This window comes from Musca domestica, unplaced genomic scaffold, assembly GCF_030504385.1.
Source record: "Musca domestica strain aabys unplaced genomic scaffold, Musca_domestica.polishedcontigs.V.1.1 15, whole genome shotgun sequence".
In the NCBI taxonomy this organism is placed as follows: Eukaryota; Metazoa; Arthropoda; class Insecta; order Diptera; family Muscidae; genus Musca; species Musca domestica.
In genome coordinates, this window is record NW_026712207.1 from 13,413,823 (window position 1) to 13,440,118 (window position 26,296).

General features: G+C 35.0%; 2 protein-coding genes across 2 annotated transcripts in view; one reads left to right on the forward strand and one right to left on the reverse strand.

Moving 5' to 3' along the window:
* Positions 1-1,403: 1,403 nt before the first annotated feature.
* On the reverse strand, positions 1,404-3,254 carry LOC101896476 (uncharacterized). Its single transcript, XM_005188394.4, has 2 exons — positions 2,948-3,254; positions 1,404-2,872 (listed from the first exon to the last, which is right to left on the reverse strand). Exons 1-2 carry the CDS (start codon positions 3,104-3,106, stop codon positions 2,360-2,362), a joined length of 672 nt encoding a protein of 223 aa, XP_005188451.1. The 5' UTR covers positions 3,107-3,254; the 3' UTR covers positions 1,404-2,359.
* Positions 3,255-6,473: 3,219 nt separating this feature from the next.
* The window catches only part of LOC131801249 (ribosomal protein S6 kinase beta-2-like), a 37,876-nt gene continuing 18,053 nt past the window's right edge, over positions 6,474-26,296 (forward strand). The window contains exons 1-8 of the mRNA XM_059119688.1: positions 6,474-7,338; positions 17,278-17,318; positions 19,360-19,486; positions 19,562-19,827; positions 19,890-20,081; positions 20,171-20,261; positions 20,448-20,696; positions 20,779-20,886. Of these exons, the coding sequence (XP_058975671.1) occupies positions 7,240-7,338; positions 17,278-17,318; positions 19,360-19,486; positions 19,562-19,827; positions 19,890-20,081; positions 20,171-20,261; positions 20,448-20,696; positions 20,779-20,886 (1,173 nt within the window). The 5' untranslated portion in view covers positions 6,474-7,239. The remainder of the gene's footprint in view (positions 7,339-17,277; positions 17,319-19,359; positions 19,487-19,561; positions 19,828-19,889; positions 20,082-20,170; positions 20,262-20,447; positions 20,697-20,778; positions 20,887-26,296) is intronic.

Genomic DNA, 26,296 nt, shown 5'->3' on the forward strand with positions numbered 1-26,296 from the left:
TTCGCCTCCTCATGTAGGACTCCGAATTCGGTCGAAATCTATGCTGAAATTTTATGAAAAAGAGGAGTGGAGAGGCTTCCCATAATATACAGGGTGAGATAAAAAACTGCAACAAAGTCAATTTTAATTGAATGAAAGCAAAAAATGTAGGAAATAGCATCATATTTTAGAATAAGTTTAGACTTGTACGAATTGGTCACCTTTGGCACGAATTACGGCCAATGGGACTGTCACACGCCGCCCGAATGTTGCTCTGCGGTATTTTGGCCCATTCCCAGCGAAGCGCTTGGTTGAGGTGATCGACATTTTGGTATTTTTTAGTGCCAACCTTGCTTTCCGAAATACTCCAGTCACAATATTCCAAGGGATAGGTATCCGGAGATTTTGGTGGTCATTGTACGTTGGAAATTAAGCGAGGAACCTGATTTTGTAAGCATTCTTGGGTGGCGCATGTTGAGTGCGATGGTGCTGAGTCCTGTTGAAATGTCCCAGGTCTGCGGCCAAAATGTTTGTGTGCCCAAGGCTTTAATACACCCTCCAGAATATTTTCGCGCCAATATTCGGTATTTATTCTGATGCCACGGTCGATTAATACGAGCGGAGAACGACCATCGCCAGTTATTGCAGCCTACACCGTCACCATGGCCGGTGCTTGAGTTCTGGTGGCCAGCCGAAGGTGCACATTTTCAGCTGACCTCTTTGGCAAGTAAACACGATTAATTTGTATGTTTAAAAACTGCTGGACAACGAATGCATTCTCATCGGAGACGGAGAAAACCAAATTCGGCAGTTCACCACTTTCGGCCAAGCGAAGCAACTCTTTAGTTTTTTTTTGAGTCTATTTTCTTTCTGTTGCGGTGTAAGTTCTTGGAATTTCAATGGCTTTTCAACGAGCTCATTTTTCAATATTTGCCGAATGGAATATTGCGATATATTGCTTCTTTACTTTTCGGACCATTTCTGCTGATGCTGCTGACGCTATCAGTAACGAGCGATGGTACGAGATACAAAAGATTTATTCACATTTAATTGCTGGAGTGCTCTAACGATAGTCACTTGTGGTCTTCCAGCCGTCCTGTCGACGCTCTATACAAAGTTCATTTGGTAAGCGGTATTTGTATGACATCGGTGACTGCATCAGTAGGAATGTTAACAGGTCCTTTCTGACAGGCTTTTTGATCTAGAGGTTTTTTCTTAAAACATTGGAGTTCCCTCTCAAGGTCATGTATGAAACAGCGACACGATTGTACAATCACCTGCATAAATAAAAATCTCGCAAAATCACCGGTAGGTCCCCTTTTTCTATGGAAACCGATTTGTGACAACAGCTTTTCCTCTTTTCCGACAGCAAAAAACCGCTTCTTTTTCTGAGAACACTATGTTTTTGTCTAAAGAACACATCATTTAAATAGGTATTTCCAGCCCAATGGGATTAATATTTATTATTAATACATGTATACATACATATATATAAATCATGCATACAAATGTTGTTTAATTTCTACAAACGTTTATCTAAAAATAGCAAATAAATACTTTCCAAAAGTTAATATTTCTTTAAACCGTACAGAGAATGATTAATGTATCCCTAATGACACACTTTTTCACATCGAAGTGTCACATTTGAAACAACAGCTAACTCAAAATGGAACTTAAATAATGAGTCATTACTGGCAATCGAATCATGAAATTCAGATTATTTGCTATTTTTTGTGTTTTTTGGTGATAATGAAAATAGCTCACCTCCAACGATTTAGCTCTTCACTATCATCTACATACATAGGCATTTGAAATTAAACGTTAGTAAGATATTACATTGTAATAGAGTTACAATAATGTATTAACAATCAGATCTCCTTAGATGGTTTTGTTTTACTCTTTTTTCAACACCATTGGTGTTTTCCCAAGAAACAAATACTATCAGAATAATACATGAATACATTCACTGGCTTAGTATACACTACAAACATACACACACAAATGGTAAATTCATATAATATGGTTCATAAATACACGGATAAATAGATGTACACAACATTTACAGTTTCAAATAATAATAAATAATCGTAATAACAAAATCACCACAACTTGCGTTAATTACAAACATAAATTACGGGAGAGATCTGACCATGGAATGATGAATATCTTTACATTTAATAAAAAGGCTAAGTGAGGAATATTTGTTTGTTATTTGTAGCAATATCTCATTTTGTTAGGTACTGTTGTTTGATTTTGTCTAGAGCTGCACGAGAAGCACACAGGAATGTAAATATTGTGCCGCATTTATGTTATTTTTTTGTTATATATGCACCGTTCGAGATAACACCCGGTCCTTCTCCGCACCCAATGTAAATGCTATTTACATATCGGTAGGAAGTATATCGGGTATCAAGTATTTACACAAGTCGGTCTCGTCATTGACGAATACCACCTTCTTTGCGGTATTGTCGTCGATCAATTGACGTATGAGGGGCCATACGGTTGAAAACAGACCCGGAGAATTGATGATTAGACAAACGCCCAAGCGTTCGGGATAGTGCCGCGATAATAGCCATATCAAATTCTTAACCAGCTGCATGTCCAGGCAGTTCATATTGAAATCAGCCAAGTCAAAAACAATGCAAAGGCGGTCTGTCACTTCCTCGAAACATTTACCGCAAGCTTCCTCCAGGCATTTAACAATGAATTTGGTCAACTCATCAATATCACGTTCACTGCTGTGGTTCTTTGCTGGTATATATATTACCGGTCTGCCCAGGCAATCTCTATGCCGCAGTACTCTGGCCTTATCCTTATATTGCTCAAGTTCCGTATTGTTTTGCAAAGCCTCGACACCGTACTGCTCCCGCCATTTGTTCGTCTTCAATATGGCCTACAAGAAAACGGCAATGTCACCTAATGATAGTTCAAGAACAATGCAATGCATTGATTGCCCTGATAAACTTACCTGGAAGGCGTCATCAACAGTTTTGAATGCCCTTAAATAACGTTTCAGGGAGAAATCATTATGATATTGCTTGGGGTCTGCTTGGGCAATTAAATTCATACGCTCCTTCAAGTCTTTCAAATCATTGGGATTGACAGGTGTTACTTCCTCCATATTCATATTGATGACGAGTAATTTGATGTGTTTATGTCGTTTGTGATACTATCAGCCGTCTTATCTCTTCTTATCGTTGAGAAAATAAAAAATTAAAAACTTTTTTCTTTTTCCACGTACCGAACGAATAGAGGAATAGAGTCCAAATCAAGGCCCGTTTATTAGGTCGACAAGTACGACCAGCTGATACCTACCTACGCCTGACAACAGCAAAAGATGTCAATAATTACTTGTCCGTTATTTATTGTCCGTTAATTTCAAATTTTAAAAACAAATAGAAAGATATTTTTTTAAATTTGGTTCTTCTCTTTGTTAACTTGAGTGCGTGATTTAACAATGAGAATTTGCAAGATATGCAAAAGAAAAGAAGAGCCTGGAAAGGCACTGAACTTTTTCTCTGTTCCCAGAGATGAAAACACCAGAGTGGAGTCAAATGTGCCAAATCAAATTTGCAGCTACATCAAAAGTTTACACAGACCATTTCAAAAAGGCATATGTGGTGCAGTCAGGAAGTAAATTGAGACTTCTGCCAATGGCTATGCCAGAACTCGGACCACCGCAATTGAGCCCGTAAGCAATGGTAGAGAATAAAATTCAAATATATTCCTATTTTTACATTATAGATATATGAAGTCTGACGATACACGTGTAAAGACATATGGGAGCTATATCCAAATCGGAACCAAATTCGATAAAACTTGAGCTGTATTTGATATATATCCCTGAATATCGTTGTTACGGAGTGCATATTACGGCAGCGGAGGACAAAAATAACAAATCGGATGAACAATATATATGGGAGCTATAGCTATATCTGAACCGATCTTCACTAAATTTGACATACTAGCTTCTAGACTCAATTCGGTCGTAAGTGCCAAATTTCATCCAATTTGGGCAAATATTAGACGTTTGGTGCACAATCCAACATAAATCGGACGAAGTTATATGTGGGAGCTATATCCAAATCTGAACCGATCTCGATAAAATTTAGCAAATGTATTTCTGAGCTGTATTTGATAAATTTGACCAAATATTGTTGTTACAAAGTGCATATTACGGCTGCGGAGGACAAAAATAACAAATCGGATGAACAATATATATGGGAGCTATACCTATATCTGAACCGATTTCGATGAAATTTGGCACACTTACTTTGAGGTCCAATCTGATCGTACATGCGAAATACCACACTATTCGGACTGATATTACACGTTTGGTGCACAATAAAAGGCAAATCGGACGAAGATATATATGGGAGCTATATCTAAATTTTGACCGATTATCTCCAATTTCAATAGGGTTCGTCCTTGGGCCAAACAAATGTTTTGTGCAAAATTTCATCTGGATAGGGCAATAAATGCGAACTATACTTTGTTTACAAAAATACATGGACAGACGGACGGACGGACATTGTGATTCTATGCGGATCATCAAAAGGAATTATGGATCTCCTCGTTTGTTCCTTTTGTACCTAATTACCCTTCTCCTTTCACAAATTTCCAATTTCCGATATTTGAATTCAAATGTGCTGATGGTATTGCGTATTCAATGTATCCAATGCGATAGGAATTTGCTCTGGAACAGAACCTGCAGATCCGGTTCTAACCCGGATCTTAAACCCGGCGTTTGGGAGTCAATATCCGTGCCCGGGAATCCGTCCCCAAGAAAAATACTTTCCTGGAATCAGGGTACAAATAAATACAGCTGGAAAAATATCCTCGAGTTACCGCTGGAGACACATTATGGCTTTTCTATGGACAATGAACCTTTAATGTTTTATCCACGAATTGGAGGTTATGTTGGCGGTCGGCTTTGTTTTATTGTTTTTTAAATCACGCACAATCTCAAATCACACATATACACATTTGTTCCATTTGTTTCTAGATATTTATGATATTTATATATTAATTTTTATACGAATGATTAACTAATTAAATAATTAAAAAAATAAAAAATTTAAATGAATTACCACCAACCGACGCCACCGAGTTTCATGGCAACACTGAAAAGAAAGACAGTACAGAAAAAAATCGATAATAAAGATGGGATCAAAAGGGAAAGGCCGACAACACAAAAGGAATCAAAACAAAACGGCCGACAACATAAGTGGTTTGAACACATTCACCAAAAGGAGCACGGAACCAGTTCGAAGAATGCCAAAGCAAAGTTTTGAAGCGAATTCAAATCTAATTGACAGATCGTGTGGTAATCAGCTGAGTTGGAAGGGGGGCCTTATACTTGGATCATGGTCCAATGAATAAAGTACAAACTGATATCCGAAAACTGTCGCCGTGAGAAAAGAAACAAAGACTACAGGGACAATGTGCGATAAAAGTAGCCAAAACCATGGTACAAATAAAAAGGTAAGGTAGCGCTACCAGCTGATTACAATTTTTTTCTAAGTATGCCCGACTTCTGCCAATTTTGTATATATATATATATATATATATATATATATATATATATATATATATATGTATATATATATATATAAATAAAAATAGAATATTATCAATATCAATGATTGGAAGATGCGTAAATTGCGAGACGCGCATTAAAGCGCCATGGAATTGAAAGATAGAACTGTTTAGATCATAATTTTGAAGGAAAATCCAGGCATTTCATTTATTTTCCCGGTCTTTAACTGATTTATTTTTATCGAAAGAATAAATTATGACATTTAAAAATTAAAAATAAAAAAACTTAATGAAATTTTAAAAATTTTTGGGAAGACTGAAAGTTATGAATGAAAACTACAAAATGGCGTATGTACATTCAAAAAAAGTAAATTTTGTTTTCTCTCTCATTCGAGGTACGCATTTGGTCCACGAGTTGAAATTTCCACAGAAAACTGCAAACAAAAGAGGCAATATTTACAAAATGTTTGTATCGAAAAAATAATGTTTGACAAGTGTATCTTCAGCAGAATTTAAAAATAGAAAAATATGTTCAAAATGTCAAGATTTACACAAAAAGTTGAAAACGTGAATGAAAATTATAAAATTAATGATATAATACATCTTTGGGAGAAAAACAATAATTTCTTCTATACATATTAGTGAGAATTTCATGTATTTTCGTATAAATTCCCATTAAAATCAACAAACAAAAATTTTGTAAAAAGGAATTATTTTACTATGAATTACGAATCGTGCCGTATGAACGGGTTAATTCGTGTACCTAATTCTGAGAGCGAACAACGTTGTTCGGTTTCCAATGGAAACATGCTATAACAGCTATGGTCGAATTATCGGTCGGTAACAAACTCGATTATGCAATCACAGATAATCGATTAAGCGATTAGTCGACAATCGACGTACATATCCCTAGTTTCCTCGTGTTTCGTCGTCGTAGTTTGTCATCATTGTCTGAATTTATTTATAATAAAAAAAATATTAAATTTTTACACTATACGTGGAAGAAAACTGATTCGTTCTTCTCGAAAACCCTACGACAATTGTTAATTGTGCAAGGGAAACCACTCTGGACATTGCATACGGATTTCCAATTGTGCAAAATCGCGTGTATACGGGCTGATTTTAGTGTGTATTGTGTGTTTGTATGTAGTGTGCTGGACAGAGCCATCCAATCCATCTCGATGTAAATTACAATCAGCAGCTAACACTGATTGATTGGTAGTGCTCTACCGCTGCTCCTGCTGCAAAAAAGCAAACTTTCTGAATTATCGGATCCACATAAAAACAATTGACTTCCTCCTAAACTGTTTCAGTGTGGTGCTGGTGTAGTTCCGCGTCAACGCATAATTGTTGAATAGAAAATTCAGAGGTGATACCAATTCTCAAGGTCTCTGAGGCAGCTTTTTAGCTGCGCACGCATTTAGAAAAATAAATTTGGTTGTGTTTGGATCACACTGGCGACGGACTATCAATAAACTTAACAACAAAATAAGTGAAAAATATAAGGAAGACAAAAGCAAGAAAGAAAAAAAAAATACGAAAAAAATAATTGTCACTGTTCTTTGTTGAGGTGTGTGTGATTGCCGTGCTTGCTTGCTGCTGTCATCATCAACATCGACCGAGACCGACCATAGCAGCACGAATTCAACGTGAATTCGATTCTTGCCCTGCTCCTCCACGTTTTATTACTCTTAACAAAATATCTGGTGCAACAACTGCATTATGGCTGACGTGAGTGACGCCAGTGAACTCTTTGTTCTCGAACTCCACGAGGACGAAAATCCCCGTGATTCAGATGATGATAAAATCGAATTGGACGATGTAAGTAGCAAACAAATAAAGCATTCATAAATTGTCTCCTCTCATCTAACCCCTAACCAATAACATCAACAACAGCAGCAACGCAACAACTATTGTCCGAACAAGACACAACGACGGAACGACTTGTCAAGACCAAGAAGAGCAGCAGAGCTAAAGAAAAACATGCTGCTCTTGTCAATTCTTAATTACGTATTTACACAGTCGCACCACACCGTACGAACGAAACTGCTGAGTAACAACAACAACGACTGCGACGACGGCAAGACGACAATACACGCTCGCCTGCCCGTTGATTAGACGAAAAACAAAAACAAAAAAAGAATTAATAATATCAAAACTTGATCAATTTGTGATTGTCGTCTTCGCATAAATATTTATAGAAAACGCATTGGAATAATAATATTCCATTAAAAATGAATTTGTGGGACAAAAGGGAACCGAAATTGTTCAATTGGAATATGTGTAATAACCCAATAAGAAAAGAGAAGCATCAGGTGTAGCTCTGTTGCTGTAGTATTTGTGTGCAGTAAATAGAACGCTAAAAAACACAAAAAACACACTTAATCTGATCTGAGCTAACAAAAACAACAACAAAATAATCTAGAAATTTTGATTTGCCTTGAAATTGTTTTAATAGAAAAATTTTGTCACCTAAAAATGTTGTGGGTTATGGAAAACAAATAGGATTTTTGGGCAACATTTCAATTCATCTATTGGAATGATAATGGCTGTGAGGATGAATATTAAATGAAAAAAATGCTGCTCTTCCTTATAGCTATTTAGGCGATTTAAAAAGGTTAAGCAAGTATTGAATGCAGTATCACAGCATTGTGCTATTAAACGTACAATAATTAGTACATCTAAAGACGCTAAATTTTAGGAGGCAATCGTAATAATATATGGTGGGATTGCTTTTAACAAAATTAGGCTTAAGTTTAGTAAAAACTCCCAATTTTTTTTTTTTGATTTTTTTTTTTGGTAGAGGACGGACCCTTATGCCCAGACATTTGCCCGAAAGTCAGGGTTCAAATCTCGGGATAGAATACGGGTTATTTGAGAGCCAGAAAAATATTTATCCAACAAGTTATCACAAATATACAGGGTGAGATAAAGAACTGCAAAAAAGTCATACGCCATCATTTTTAATTTTTTTTAATTTAATTGAATGTAAGCAAAAAAGGTCGCAAATATCATCTAATTTTAGAATAAGTTTAGATTTGTTCGAATTGGTCAAATTTGGCACGAATTATGGGCTTGAATAAAACCGTCACACGCTCCCGAATGTTGCTCTGCGTTTTTTTTTTGGCCCATTCCCGGCGAAGCGTTTGCTCGAGGTGATCGACACTTTTGTATTTTTTAGTGCCAACCTTGCTTTCCAAAATACTCCAGACACATTAGTCCTACGGATTGGTATCCTGAGATTTTGGTGGCCATTGTGCGCTGAAAATGAAGCGAGGAACCTCATTTTATAACCATTCTTGGGTGGCGCGTGCTGAGTGCGATTGTGCTGAGTCCTCTTGGAATGTCCAAGGTCTGCTGCCCAAATATTTGCGTGCCCAAGGCTTTAATACACCCACCAGAATATTTTCGCGATAATATTCGGCATTTATTCTGATGCCACGGTCGATTAATACGTGCGGAGAGCGACCATTGGTTGTTATGGCGGCCCACACCATCACCATGGCCGGCGTTTGAGTTCTGGTGGCCAACCGAAGGTGCACATTTTCAGCTGTCGGACGAGTGGTTTAGATATGATCAAACTACACGAGGAGTCCTTTGTGGATACTTTACCGCCTGTAAGAGAATTGTCTATATAGGTTTACGAAATAGTATATCCACCATGTAACGGTACCTCCCGATATTCGGTATTTTACTGATTTTAGCCTCATTTTTTTAACAGAATTGTCTAAAAATCCACACAAGGAGTTCCTTCTGAACACTTTACCCCATGGAAGAGAATTGTCTACATAGGTCCACGATATCGTATAGCCCCCATATAACGGTACCTCCCGATATTCGGTATTTTGATAATTTTAGCCACATTTTTCAATGGAATTATCTAAAAATCCACACAAGGAGTTCCTTCTGAGTACTTTACCCCCTAGAAAAGAATTGTCTATATAGGTCCACGATATCGTATAGCCCCCATATAACGGCAACCCCTGATATTCTGTATTTTGATGATTTTAGCGACATTTTTGACCGGAATTGTTTCAAATTTCGTATATGAAACTTGTAATGTGTACCACAACCGGAAAATTGTCTATGTAGGTCCACGTTTTTTTATTTAGCCCACAAATCCCAAATTATTCGGTATTTTGATGATTTTAAGGATATTTTTTACCGATTTTTTTCAAATTTCGTATTAAAAGTTTGAAGCTTGTAATGAGTACTTAATCCTATCACGGAAATGTGTTTATGTAGGCCTACGTCTTCATGTAGCCCCCATTTAACGGTTTTCATTTAAGTGGTATTTTTCGACGGATTTTTTTTAATTGTCAAGATCCTTCAAAATGGTGGAGGGTATTAAAAGTTCGGCCCGGTCGAACTTAGCTCCTTTTATACTTGTATGAATTGCACATGAATTGATAGTACGGTCGATTTAATTTAATGCTTAAAGATTATTTTTTTGAGCAAATGTTGACCACGGCTTGGCCTCCATCCGCTCTGTCCAATTATTGTATCAACTTTCGAAGATTTATCAAATTTTCAATCATGGATCTACTTGGTCAAATTGCTACCAAATTAGTTTTAATATTGTACACATATTTCTCAATCGAATCTAAATTGGGCTTACTTAAATGACATCTAAAATTCCCATAAAAATTGTATTAAATGTTTCTTGTTTGTTCAAAAAAAAGTATCGAGATTTGTCAGAAAATCCCGATTATCTTAAATACCTTATAAAGCTTTAATTAAATATTTTAATATGTTTGTTTATAATGCTAAATTTTTAATCACACTACTAATGAAATATATTTATTAATATTATTCTTAGTACTACAAACATGTTTGGTATTTTTGAAACTCCGATGAGCTTGATGGAAATATGCTAAACAACGCTTGACAAGTCAATATTTCGGTTTCGACTTTTTTCTAAAAATAACATAAAGCCATCGACCCAAAATATTTTTTGTATTTTATATTTAATCTCATTACAAAAATATGAATCTCTGCACAACTTCAAAAAACATTGTCCATAATCAACATAATCAATTTAACAAGTTTTACTATTATCTAAAAAACTGACTCTATAAAAATAAGATGACCCAAATTCGTATTTTTTTCTGTGAACTGATATAATTTAGCAAATTGTTTTTATTTATTTCGTTATATACCTTTATTTTTTGATAAAAACACACTATTACTAGGTGTTACTAAATATAATTTCTATTTCATAATTACAGTTATCTTCGTGCCCCCGCTCCTCGCTATGACAGACATATCATTATCATGTCTATCTCTAATTAAATTGTGATTTTTCGCAGTCTTTTTTATTTCAATTTTCTAGGGTTGATAACATTTACATTTCCTCTGGGGGAAGAAGAGGATTATTGCCATAAATCGCTCAGCATTATCAATTGTGTGTATTTTCTCACGAAATAATTACCATTTCATATGTTCTACTCGACATAACATTTGTAAAACATCTGATATTGGGTTTGATTTTCGCTGGAATCCTTTCGCTGCAGAATTGATAAGAGCCAGTAAATGAATGTTATCGCGATAAACATTTATCTCCGCTGCCCACGGGTATCACTCTGTTTTTATCTACCTTTTTTGTTTTGTTTGATAGATAGATCCCGGTGTGGTAAGCAAGGCAAGGCAAGTCAAGTCAAGGCAAAGCAGACATAATGGAGCGCTTATTAGAAATGTAAATAAAAAAAATTATTGTGTGTGAACGCTCACACCAGCACTTCCAGTGGTTCAAAACCCTCCTGAATCTAATGTCTACGATCAGCAAAAAGAAAATGGTCTCGCATATAAAACACAATATCAGTCTAAATGTGATTATTGTTCGTCTGACTGGCAATTATGCACTTCACTCTACGCAAATACTAGGTCTGGTTGGGTATGCCACTCTCAAATCTATAGTTGGTTCAGCTAAATACAAAACAGTAAAAAAACAAATAAATAAAAATAGTATTTTCACATTGCTCAAAATCTTATCAAATTGTTCTCTCTTATTGTGGAACATTTTGTTAGGCAATAATTGATAAGAATTTGTTATTTTTTCTAAATTAATTGCTTCCATTTTTTTTTGTGCCGTACTAAAATGTCTAGACCACCCGGTAAAGTTTAGTTTCAATAGCAAGGTGGAGGGTTTTTGTTGTTGAACTAACTATTTACTTAACAAATTGTAATGTTTGTTGCTTTTATTTTCATAGAAAATGAAAAGTATTAAAGTTTTCAATTTTTGATTGCAGTTCTCTTGTATCAAATACATTTGAATAATTTCTGTATATCCGAATGCCATTAACTCTAGTTTTTTTGCTCAAACCTCCACATTTGACATCACAACTTTTAAGAAAATAAATTTCCAGCCGATCTTGCCAGTTTTGCCTGACCCATGATTTCTGTCCCATTAGCATGCCAGACCAATTCTGATCAGTCTACATTATGTGATTCTGCTGATGTTTACTCAATGGGAGATGGAATTCAATCCATCTCAGATCAAATGTCAGGTTTCCTCCGCGACTTGAGTTAATTCTGCGTGTCAATGTTAATATAGACCTTAAATTGATGGTTTCGATTCTCTGTATGGAAATTAATAAACTCCAGGCATCCTACTTAACTTAAGCTGCCAGGTGCGAACTTGAACAATCGTTTAGTCAGTCCTTTGGACATTCTGTTGTTTTAAGGAATGTGGAGAACAAAAGAGTTGCGGTCATTGCCAGTGAATATATATCTCACCTACACTGGAACAGCTCACCTTTCAACAGTATAGCCGTCGACAATACCTATGCTTCAAAAATTGAGAGTGGAAGGGGTGTTGGGGTCTTCTGCGAAAGCCTGAACATCAGAAACTCCTTCCAACAAGACAACGACCTATTCCAGGCAGATATCTTTGCTTAAAGAAAGCAATATAGCTGCTGGCAAACCGAAATTTTTTGTGTCGATATTCAAGTTGCCCCGAAAGCACTAAATTAATTTACTATTAAATTTATGGCAGATTTGGATTGTAGAAAAGCACTGGAAAAGGCTTCATTTAACCTTTGTTGTAGGGATTCAGGCCATTGTAACATTTCTGGCAATGAATCTGCAGATGAATTGGCACGGCATAGATTTGAGTCAATCGATTTGGAGATCGAGAGCTCGATGAAGCCTCCCTTGTGCCACTTCTTTCGAGTCATACATAAACATTACTTCGGGAGATTTTCACAAAACTGGTTAAGAAAATATGGCCGGTGCTTTCTTGTCTAAAAAAAAGATATCAAGGTCGTACACATCCATGGCAAAATCAGACCTAAAAATCATTGTAGCATAGGGGCCATGACTTCTAAGTGGGGTGACGACGACACTGAATACTGCATACTCATATCCATGGCAAAATCAGACCTAAAAATCATTGTAGCATAAGGGCCATGACTTCTAAGTGGGGTGACGACGACACTGAGTACTGCAGGCTTTGTCAAGAGGGTGATATTTAACGGCAGAGTACTTACATTGTAACTGTCCAACTATTTTCGGTTGTTGTTCTTGTAGCAGTAGTACATATTGATGTTTGTATTCGGCTAATCTGGTTCAAGCTACACTTTTAAAAATTCGGCTACTTTAACGGGCTGTAGCCAGAGATCTTCTGGAGTTAGTTGGGTAGGTTTGACTGTGCAATTAAAGATTTGCACACACGCCGGGAAGACGTCACACACATCTTCATCAATTCGTGCCCAATACGAATTGAAACGACTACACCGCCAAAACTACCCTGATTTGTCTAGGCAGTTGCAATGGATGAGGGGTAGACTCCGATGACGTCAATCATCCCGAAATTGCTGATGACATCTGCGAATGCATCTTTATGAATGCCACTCAGACCTGCCTGATAGGCTTCTTGATCTAGAGATTTTTTCTTATAGCGTTGGAACTCCTTATCTAGATCGTGTATGTCCTTCGTGACACGCCTGGGTAGGGGAGTTGTATTCACAATATGATGGTTGGGGTGAGTCTCACAGTAACACCCAAGCAAATACTGCAACGAAAGCATATGATTATGCTAACGTAAGGGAAGGATTTTCGCCTCCTCGTGTAGATGGTCCGCAGAACACACTGGAGCCGCATAGCTGAGGAGTATGAAAAACTCTTTTCGGTGTTAGACATAAGCGAATAGACCGCAGTTAGCCAGAAAACTTTATTTTTCTGTTCTTCTCTTTTTCTCTTCTCTCGGTATTAGGATGAACATAATAGACTAGCAGGTGTCCGAGTGGAGTGATTATTATAGGGCAACTGCGCGTCCTTTAACCTAACCGTACACAAATTACCTCCAATATTAATAGGTCTTCCGATTACATTTAAATAGTATTCTCAGCCTCTTGACCAACAATAAGTATACATTGCATCAGAGGATAAGCCGCGAGTGGATAAGCAAATATCAGATTAGGAGGGTGCTGCCAGCTCAGTTCATATTGAGTTTGTTTGGGTAGATACAATCATTTTACTGAAAAATTACTCATATCGATATTACATAGTTTGGTACTTGAAGAATGAAGTACTACTGGGTAGTGGACCCAATCTAATTTATGCCCGTGAAGATAAATTGTAAAATATAAATGCAATGTGTTGGTGCGCAAGGGGTTAATTGAAAAATAGTTTTTTTTTAATATTAATGATTTTTACCGTTTTTTTTGGATAAATCAACGTATTTTTAAATTAATTTAAATTAAATTAACTAATTAAATTAATTTAACAGGAAAATGACACAATTTCCCGACGAGGACGAATAACCAGAGTGGTGTTGGCGGTAGGGAAACTGCATGGAAAATGCTGAATTGCACAAAAACTATGCTAGCTGCGTCATTGAGGCGGGTCTTAAATGAAAGGTCTCGAGGAGTACTTTCTGGCTATATATGCCTTATATTCCCAACTGATTTCAGATAACCGAATTTTTTCGATTTTCTAACCAAAGTGGCGGTTTCGGTAGGGAAACTGCATGGAAAATGCTGAATTGCACAAAAACTATGCTAGCTGAAAAAATTCGATTATCTGAAATCAGTTGGGAATATAAGGCATATATAGCCAGAAAGTACTCCTCGAGACCTTTCATTTAAGACCCGCCTCAATGACGCAGCTAGCATAGTTTTTGTGCAATTCAGCATTTTCCATGCAGTTTCCCTACCGAAACCGCTCTTTGGTTAGAAAATCGAAAAAATTCGATTATCTGAAATCAGTTGGGAATATAAGGCATATATAGCCAGAAAGTACTCCTCGAGACCTTTCATTTAAGACCCGCCTCAATGACGCAGCTAGCATAGTTTTTGTGCAATTCAGCATTTTCCATGCAGTTTCCCTACCGAAACCGCCACTTTGGTTAGAAAATCGAAAAAATTCGATTATCTGAAATCAGTTGGGAATATAAGGCATATATAGCCAGAAAGTACTCCTCGAGACCTTTCATTTAAGACCCGCCTCAATGACGCAGCTAGCATAGTTTTTGTGCAATTCAGCATTTTCCATGCAGTTTCCCTACCGAAACCGCCACTTTGGTTAGAAAATCGAAAAAATTCAATTATCTGAAATCAGTTGGGAATATAAGGCATATATAGCCAGAAAGTACTCCTCGAGACCTTTCATTTAAGACCCGCCTCAATAACGCAGCTAGCATAGTTTTTGTGCAATTCAGCATATTCCATGCAGTTTCCCTACCGAAACCGCCACTTTGGTTAGAAAATCGAAAAAATTCGATTATCTGAAATCAGTTGGGAATATAAGGCATATATAGCCAGAAAGTACTCCTCGAGACCTTTCATTTAAGACCCGCCTCAATGACGCAGCTAGCATAGTTTTTGTGCAATTCAGCATTTTCCATGCAGTTTGCCTACCGCCAACACCACTCTGGTTATTCGTCCTCGTCGGGAAATTGTGTCATTTTCCTGTTAAATTAATTTAATTAGTTAATTTAATTTAAATTAATTTAAAAATACGTTGATTTATCCAAAAAAATGGTAAAAATCATTAATATTAAAAAAAACTATTTTTCAATTAACCCCTTGCGCACCAACACATTGCATTTATATTTTACAATTTATCTTCACGGGCATATCTAATTTCATTTGTAGGCTGTTGGTCAGAAATTATATAAATATATTTGGATAGCACGGTCTAGCCGTTCTTGAGTCATGAACCCGAACCAATTTAAATTTTGGGCTTTTGACAGAAAATAGTCAATGGTTATTTTGAAATCGATTTTTATGATACAACAATATATTGTTGGAATATCAAAAAGTGAAGTTTTGAAAAAAGAAACATAGTCTAGTGACACAACTATGCTTTTCTCGGATCCAGAGACTGATCCAATTCAAATTCTGGTCTTTTGACTAAAAAATGGGAAAGAAGGTTTTTATTATTTAAAAATTTTACAGGTATTATGTTATGTTCTAACAATGCATAGTTTAGTAATGCACTCACTGCATTCCAAGCCCCTGGGACTGAAACAATTTAAATTCAAAACTTTTGGCTAAAAAATTGTTCGTTTCGTTTAAACCTATTATTGTGATGTACCTGTATACTATTGGAACATCTAAGAGCGTGTCATAAAATCGTTTTTAATGTTCTTTCCCCAGAGTATTTTAACCAAATATTGTTAACATACCAATATATTTTTGGAACACATAATAACGTGATCAAGTTACATGTTTTAGTATAGTGACCCGCGGAGAGCCGAAAAATATCCTAAAAATGGTTCCAAACCATCTCTACTTTTAGTCTGTTGACCAAACTTGATCAAGTTAAATTTATAACCATTATTTTCCGATATGCCAATAGAACATCTAATTGCATGGTCTGTGAGCATATTTGATTGTTCTTTTCAAAAATGCAACAGTATTAGTGGTTAATCCTTACGACATTAAAATGTATCCCAATATGCTGTTGTAATGACATATGTTTTTCTAATGCAATGTTAATATTTCTGATATATTTCTATTTTTGCAATACTTTGTTGGAATGAATTATGACACCCACCTACCTACCATTTCAATGTATTGATATGCAAATTCCATAAATAACTCGACAAATTTGTCTATGGATTAGAATGGGGTTTAAATATGGTCGATGAACAGCACCGTTTTTTAATATTGGAGATTATTATTACTTATATCAGTCGACACGACGATATAATGTTACCTCTCATCGATTGGTGGGTCTAAAATCGTATTTAGATTGTAAATACTATAAATTATGATTGGTATGTTAATAAGAGTTTTTGTTTATCATCTTGATGAGTGGGGGACAGGCAGCCACCAGCTTTGTACATCAGCACCGCTGTTACCATTCGGAATACGCGATTAGTGTATTGGATTTCATTTGAAAAAAAAAAAATCCAATCATAATATGGATTGGTTTTTTATCTCGCAATTGATTTTTTTGTTAATATATTTAACAATAAATTATTGTTAAATTAATGTTTTCTTATCACTGGCACTTAGATAATATTTATAATACAGCCCTTAGCTGGCATTTACTTATATTTAATACGCAGATCTTTATATTGTAACACACACGCGTATCAATATTGAAATTTACAATTTGCAATGTGTCTGGTCTGGACTGGTTTACATGCATACATACATACATACCTTGGACATACAAAAGTTTTTTTTTTTAAATAATAATAATTATTTCCCACACCATTCCTTTAGTCTCTAATTAAATTAATTAATAAACAAAGACGGCAGCATACTAATGGAATTTATTTTGCTTTGTTTTTTTTTGTCTTTCTTTCAGGTTGATCTAGAACCGGAATTAAGCATAAATTTACAACAAGAGTAAGTGCACTATATTAGACTTATACAAACACACCGAACACCGACTAGCATACAGATAACATTTACGAATGGCAATTAAAAATAACATTTATTGATTATGACTGCATGATTTAAATCCGGAGCTTTGTGTATAGGTATTCATTTCGTGAACAATTTTTTTTGTCTACAAAAATTAATTTAGATTTAGATTGTGTAGATATTTTTTTTTTTTATTTTTGAAAGATATGTGGAATGGGTCGTTTTGAATAAAGCATGTACACTTTTCTCGAAGATTTTGGAATTGGTCCTACTGGTTTCCATTTTGGGAACGAATACTAAATCAATGATAAAAATGTATTTCTAAGCTTCAGGATAAGTGAACTGGAGGATTCGGCCAGAATCCAAATCTGACCGATATTTGACCAAAAGTCATATAGATTGGTTATCGTGTTTTCAGCCCGAAACGTTGTAGGGCAATGAATTGAAGTCAATCTGCCTCTGGTCGAAATGTACACCATAAAATGGTTGGAAAATGGTGAAAGATGTTAAGGTAGTTCGAGCGTATTCCCCTCATAGAAGATTGACAGCAATTGCAACGTAATCCAAGCAGTTGATGTGGATAATCAAATCCTGAAATCCTGATCTGAAGCTGGTGTGGTTACACTTAATCCTTATCACCATTAGATCTATATGTTCGTTCTTTAAATGAAAAACGTATGCAAACTGTGTTCCAGTAAGTCATCGGAAGACATTAAGGTTTTTTCTGTAAACCAGCAATATGTTGCTTCTCAAGAGAGTCTCCCTTTGCAAAAAGAACTTGGTTTCCTTGAAAACAAATTAAAGGTGCAATCAATGGATCGGTAACTTTTTACTCAGATATTTAAGGGTCGTTGTATACAGGCTGAGATAAAGGAACTGCAACAAAGTCAAACGCCATAATTTTTGCATTTTTTTTTTGAAATTTCATTGAATGAAAGCAAAAAATGCCGGAAATAGCATCAAATTTTAGAATAAGTCACTTTTTTTTAGTGCAAACCTTGCTTTCCGAAATACTCCAGACACAATAGTCCAACGGATTGGTATTCGGAGATTTTGGTGACCATTGTGCGCTGGAAATGAAGCGAGGAACCTCATTTTGTAACCATTCTTGGGTATCGCGTGCTGAGTGCGATGGTGCTGAGTCCTGTTGGAATGTCCACCATCACCATGGGTGGCGCTTAAGTTCTGGTGGCCAACCGAAGGTCCACATTTTCAGCTGACCTCTTTGGCAAGTAAACACGAATACTTTTGTTTGTTTACAAACTGCTGGATAACGAATGTTTTCTTATCGGAGACGGAGAAAACCAATTTCGGCAGTTCACCACTTTCGGTCAAGCGAAGCAATTCTTTAGCTCTTTTGAGTCTATTTTCTTTCTGTTGCGGTGTAAGTTCTTGCACTTTTTGCAATTTCAATGGCTTTACCCCGAGCTCAGCTTTCAATGTTTGCCGTATGGAATATTGCGATATGTTCAGCTCACGAGCCATTTTTCAGCCACTGTGACGCGGGTTTCGGTCAAGTCGATTCTTTACTTTCGAATCATTTCTTAGGACTCGGGTATTTAAGACCCGCTGACTGTCCGCGACCGCTTAAAGTCGCAGCTAACCTGGCTTTCCACAACCTGCGTACGTGTCCGGGACCTCATTTGTCATCTATGCGTCTTTGATAAATAGGCCAAATACCATGTGCCTGGCAATTTGATTAAGATCAAAGAGACCAACGCAAAATTATGTTTAGAGGTTCCTGAAATACGTTCTAGATGGGTACCAACTATTTTACACCACTGTATTTTTACAAGCGTCAACAATGCTTCAATTTTGATTACATATTTTATTAAGGTTTTTGTTGCATACTTTTGGTCCGATTTCTTTTAGTAAGGGTTTAGGGAAGGACTGCTATCAAAATCTCTAATGTAAGCTAAAGTTTAAGGTGGTGAATTTGTAAAGAGATAGGGACGTAGACAACATAACTTTGTAAAGAAATGCGGAACACATATAAAACACAAAAAATGTCTTTCTATTGCAGAACCGAGGGACAAGAGACTATACAACTATCTGAAGAAAATGTAAATCCCGGCAAAATAAAACTCGGACCAAAAGATTTTGAGCTGAAAAAAGTTTTGGGAAAAGGTGGCTATGGCAAAGTATTTCAAGTAAGTATCAACTAACATCGATATCTGATATTCGGTCGTATGCAAAAGAAAGAGACTAAAATTTTTGTCTCACAGGTCCGTAAAACATCTGGTCGTGATGCTAACAAATATTTCGCCATGAAAGTCTTGAAAAAAGCATCCATAGTCACAAATCAAAAGGATACGGCACACACGCGTGCCGAACGCAATATCCTTGAGGCTGTCAAACATCCATTTATTGTCGAATTAGTCTATGCTTTCCAAACAGACGGCAAATTATATTTGATTCTAGAATATTTAAGCGGTGGCGAATTATTTATGCATTTAGAACGTGAGGGTATTTTCCTAGAAGATACCACATGGTAAGCAACAATTCAATAGCATTTTAAATGTTCTCTAGTAACGCTTTTTGATTTTTTTACAGCTTTTATTTAAGTGAAATCATTATGGCTTTGGGTCATTTGCATAAATTGGGAATTATATATCGTGACTTAAAACCTGAAAACATTCTGTTGGATGCCCAAGGTCATGTGAAATTAACAGATTTTGGCCTTTGTAAAGAGCACATTCAGGAGGGCATTGTAACACACACATTCTGTGGCACCATTGAATATATGTAAGTGGATCTACATTGAGATAGAGAGAGAGAGAGAGAGAGAAATGTTTTTATTTCTTGTATTTCATTTTAAATTTGTCAAATTGTAGGGCACCAGAAATTCTGACTCGCCGAGGTCATGGCAAAGCTGTCGATTGGTGGTCATTGGGTGCTCTTATGTTTGATATGTTAACTGGTGTTGTAAGTATTTTTTTATCTAGAAAATGGCTAGAAATTAATGAGAATATTCTTAACAAATTCAATCTACACAATCATGCCTTCTATGTGATTTTATTGATAAATTTGAGGCATGAAAATATGTTCAAATGTTTTTCATATCTTTCTTTTATGTTTATTAATAATGGATTTTATTCACTTACTTTACAGCCACCCTTCACAGCTGAGGATCGCAAGAAGACAATAGAGACTATTTTAAAAGCCAAACTAAATTTGCCTGCTTATCTAACGCCAGAAGCTAGAGATTTAGTGCGTCGTTTGATGAAACGACAAGAGTCACAACGTTTGGGCAGTGGACCCGAAGATGCTGCTGCCGTCCAAGCACATCCCTTCTTCAAACATGTCAACTGGGATGATGTATTGGCTAGACGTTTAGACCCTCCAATTAAACCATTATTGGTATGTTTTTGTCATAGATGAGATGAGTAATTCAAGAAATATTGAAATTTTTATGTATTTTTTCTTTTTTTCACAAAAACAGCGCAGCGAAGACGATGTGTCACAATTTGATACCAGATTTACAAAACAAATACCAGTTGATTCTCCAGATGAAACAACCCTTAGTGAAAGTGTCAATTTAATTTTCCAAGTAAGTGCAGTTCGACTTGTTTACATTTATTAAGAAGGGCTTCATTTCGTGCATTCTTCTGCCCTAAAAAGGGCAACTGATCTTACATTGGCATGAAATTGTAAACTCAAGATCAGAGAAAAATTCTAAGACGATTAAAAAATCTCTGTTGGTAGCATGATAATAGAGCTGTCAACATTTGTGTTGGTTTTTTTTTTTAAACAAACATTGATATGTTTAGTATCTTCAGGAGGTAGAAGACCTCCTGCCAAAGTATGCTGTTACTTTTCAGTAATGCTCCAATGTGACGATACTTTTACATTTGAAGTATATTGAAATAATCTACAGTTGTCTAAGTTTGGATGCCAGTGGCGTGTTTAATTCTGATATAGAAAGTTCAAACCCCAAGAAGGGTAGTTGATATTTCTGAGACTGTTTAACATCTGCCTTTTATCTTGGTTGGGGCTGATATGGTGGATAGACTATACTATCCATATACTGAATCATTTAATAGTTCTGCCAAACCTACCCAAATTCGGACGATTCATTACTACAGTCTAATCAGATGACTGAGTTTTTTAATTTGGTGCTAGATAATGTACCAGATCGATCGAGAGCCATACGTACTTATTTATCAGTCAGATCATGAACTACCATGTTATCAGCATTGTAGTGTGTTTGATTCATCCATGTTGCCATACCTTCCGTATGACAACGTATCATACTGGTTTACATATTTGTCCAAGTTGGCATACCTTCTGTATCCAACTAATAGTATGCTTTTACTCAAGTTACAATACATTCAGTATGTAACTTTACACCCTCACTTTATTGAGGTATGTTGTCCGCACTGCTCCGAGATAGTAAGCGTGCATTATGCTTACTAAGCGTTTTCCCACGCTCACTTTATTCTTCATTTACCTTAAGTTAATTTTTGTAAGATAATATTATTGCAGTTCTAATTTGAATAAAGTATGGGGAAGTCGCATTTTGCGGCTTCCCCAACAAAACCAGAAGAGTTTTCATTTCATGGCGATCCTGCCAAACAAAAAAAAAAACTTTAAAATCTACAAAAGTGGTGCACCGTGTATAATGTGATTTCGGATAATCTATATATATTAAACGCTTAAACTATGGACCAGCAACACAGACCGTGCCAGCTCGTAAATTATAAATAGAAAAAAGAAAGAAAAATGCCTCGGGTTTGCTAAAAAAAAGACAAAGAAACAATTGATTTGATTAATGATCCTTGTTTAAGTATCAATCGAAAAAGGATTTAACAACAACAACAACTATATGTGAAATTCAAACAAACAAACCAAAAAAAAAATGATTTACAAAAAGATGAATGCCAAAAAAGAAAAGAAAAAAAAAATGAATCATTTGAATATGAGAAAGCAGAAGAAAACTTTGCTCAGATAATATCAAACAAAACATAAAAAAAAATCTTCAAAAAACAACGAGAAAAAAAAACCTAAAAACAACACAAGGAAAAAATAAGAAAAAAAAACGATTTTTTTTGCTAGTTGAAACAAGATAAAAAATTGAAAAAAAAGTAAATTCAAACACAAAATAAACAACTTTAAAAAATCCACAAAAAATCGTAATATGCCATTTAAAAAATAACTTAAAAATGGAAGCAAAAACCAATACAAGGTTAAAATATAATTTTTTTAATACAACAAACAAAAAAAGAAAAACATTGACATAATAAAACAAAAGCTGCATGTGACTGATTCTGACAGTCTCTATTGTGAACAACAACTATCAGCGAAACACCACATAAACAAACGGGGTCTTGAGATTTCCGAATACACGTATGTGCAGAAACCAGTAATGAATGAAAAGTTAAAAGAGAACAAAAAGGAGCTGTGCACTTTCACTCTCGCAATCTCGTGCCTCTCATCGAGAAAGAAATTAATCCAAAGAGAAAGAAATTAATCCAAAAAGAAATTAATCCAAAAAAAAGCAGAAGAAAGGATGAAATTGGCGAAGGAAGAACAGTGAAAAAGTAGAGAAAAGGAAAGCGTTCGTCTTCATATTCCATATATTGCAGATAATTTTTACAAACAAATACCATAATGCCAGAAATTCGCAAATGCTGTATTGTGGGATGCCTGTCGAGTTCTCGAAGAAATACACCAACGATGTGAAAATCTATGTCTAAGAAAATAAACAAAACAAACAAGCAACTACAATAACAGGTAACCCCCTTTTGTTTTTAAGAAGTGCAACAAGGATAATATCGACCACCCACACTAGCAGAAAAATAATGTCCCCTTAAAATTATTATTGTTAAATATTAACTTAACACAACAGCAATACAGATTTTAGTTCTAGCATTAACCAAAAAACTGCAACAACAACCCCTATACATTATTAAATGCAAATAATTAAAACAAAACACTTATATTTATATAATATATACCACGACAACAAAGGCAAACTATATAAAAAAAAAAAACAACATTTAAATATTTATTGTTTCCATTCTGTTTTTGTTTACATGCAATATTTTTGGCGGTGCCTCCGAATTTGATAACATATAATCGGGGATACTTGAATTGATTGATTACATTCAGACAAATTCAACTCAAACATAAATATCATCAAATCTATAAAATCTTTATCAGCTTGGTTTTACATTGTTAAACAATGGGTGGCTCAGAATCTAAAATAGACAAACCGAATGCCAATGTAGTAAATGACATTGTGCTTAAGGTTGAGCATCCTACTATTTACTTTATTATAATTATCGCTTTACTAGCCGCGCAACTACTGGTAACTCTTTACCAGTTGCATAAAAGGGCATTGCGAAAATATTATATCAGGGCTGCTTCAGTCGGAAACGGTCTTGATAAGGTTTAACGACCAAAAGAAAGAAAGACCAAACACAAAAAGATAAAAAATTAACAAGCGTGTCAGACATTCCTAGGGTCTACGAAACACTAAATGCAAAGGAGGTAAGGAAAAGTGTTCGCCTAAAGTTTTTTCTCTCTGGTACAACTCCAAAGTGTATCCTTAAATATGGGAGAAAAACTTTAGAAAATGTAAAGATTGATGACCTTATTGCTAATGGAAGCTTTGATCTAAGTCAATTCATTCCTAGGTTGGAAAAAATAACCGGTAATAAGGGAATATTCAAATTACAACTCTCATTAAATGAGGATTTATTCAATATGATTCGAATCAATGATTTCAAAAACTGTGCGAACCAGTTATTAAAGAAACTAACAATAGCGTTAACGCCAAAATTAGAGAAAATATCTGCTGACGAGCAGAAAAGAAAACTCCTACAAACGTATCATAATGAGACTGAACCTAATAAGCGATAGTGTAAACAGACAGCGGATAACAATCCGACAAATCATTGCGGATATCGACCGTTAATGCTGAAATGAAAACTCTTCTGGTTTTGTTGGGGAAGCCGCAAAATGCGACTTCCCCATACTTTATTCAAATTAGAACTGCAATAATATTATCTTACAAAAATTAACTTAAGGTAAATGAAGAATAAAGTGAGCGTGGGAAAACGCTTAGTAAGCATAATGCACGCTTACTATCTCGGAGCAGTGCGGACAACATACCTCAATAAAGTGAGGGTGTAAAGTTACATACTGAATGTATTGTAACTTGAGTAAAAGCATACTATTAGTTGGATACAGAAGGTATGCCAACTTGGACAAATATGTAAACCAGTATGATACGTTGTCATACGGAAGGTATGGCAACATGGATGAATCAAACACACTACACCTCCCTTTTTAACAAAGAATAATCAACGGTTTAAGTTGATTATTCTTAGTTGAGTTTAATTCGTATAATTTTATAATTCATGAATTTTATTCACATAAATTTACAATTAACAGTCAGTGCTGGCATTATTTAAATTTAGTTCTGGTTTATTTTAAAATTACGTTTAATGTTTACAAGTTACTCATATTTGTTTTTTTTTTTTGTATAAAGACTAATGCTTACATATATATTTAACTTTACTTATTTAATACGGTTACAATTTTTGTTCTATAATATATGTTGTAGTAAATAAAAATTATTACATGAGAATAACGAAAAATAGCAAAAAATTTTTTTTTGAACTTAAACGATATCTATAAAATATAATTTATGATTTGTAAAACTCAAATATAATTTTATAAAATTTTGTTGTGGGATCTTAAATTTTAATATAAGTGATTTAATATGTTTTTTTTTTCATTATTTTACATATATACATATTTTTTTATTAATTAATAGATGTATTCTTATATATTAGTTTACTAAGTCGAATTGAAAAGTTAAATGATCTAAAGTAGATTTAGATTATTGCTATATATGTATGTTTATATATTATTACTATGTATTACTATATATATGTATGTTTTTATATTATTACTATGTATTACTATATATATGTATGTTTTTATATTATTACTATGTATTATATTATTATATTTTCATAGGTACTGGCCAGTTATCTATGTTTTATGTAAGTTTTATAATTTATTGTATGTATATGCTAAATTTATATATACGTATATTTTAGAGGCAGAGTTATATTTAAAAGGCAGTTAAAAAAAAACAATATTTTCAATATTTTTGTTCTTAATTCAAGTTATTGCTTAATGCATTGAACAATTTTAAACGGTTTTTATGTACTTCAATACTTTTTCTGTCCGACGATGACAGCGTGCAATTCCCATTAGAATCTATATTTTCGACAGAATAGGGGCCTTTGAATAATTGTTCCAATTTATGGCCGCCATTATTCTCTACTAGTACTAAATCTCCTATTTGTACGTGTAAAGGATTAGCCGTTTTGTCATATTGTAATTTATTGGAGAATTTTGATTGAGTAATCATTTTGGCAGCTCGTTGTCTTGCCATTTGGAGTCTGTACTTCACTTCTTTTTCATAAGAGTCAACATTATAAAGTGGATCTACAGTGTTAAAACCAATAGAATCAATGATATTTGGAATTTTGCCGAAAACCAATTCATACGGACAATAACCATGGATTGTTGATGGAGTAGTATTAAAACAGTATGTAAAATATTTAAGCCATTCGTCCCAATCCGTTCGTTCTAATGACACATAAAAACGAATATATTCATTAAATGTCCTATGTGACCTTTCTATGGATCCAACTGTTTGATGGTGGTATGCTGTTGAGGGAGCATGTTTCACATCCAACATATTAAAAAGTTCCTGCAGGGTCTGGTTTTTATACTCAGTTCCTCTGTCAGTTAAAACTTTTCTCATTGGTCCATATGTAAGTACAAAGTTTTCAAATATTGCCGTAGCTATTGTTTTTGCCGTTTTATCGGGTACTGGTATAGTTACCAGGTACTTGGTGAGATCACATATTATTGTTACTGCGTATTCGTTACCGCTGTTTGACTTAATAAATGGGCCTATTGTATCAATAACGAGA

Bases quoted from the DNA above. Each gene is read 5' to 3' on its own strand.
- LOC101896476 (XM_005188394.4), bottom strand. From the start codon at position 3,106: ATGAATATGGAGGAAGTAACACCTGTCAATCCCAATGATTTGAAAGAC. The intron at 2,873-2,947 runs GTAAGTTTATCA...GTTTTCTTGTAG, and splicing joins CTGTTGATGACGCCTTCCAG to GCCATATTGAAGACGAACAA.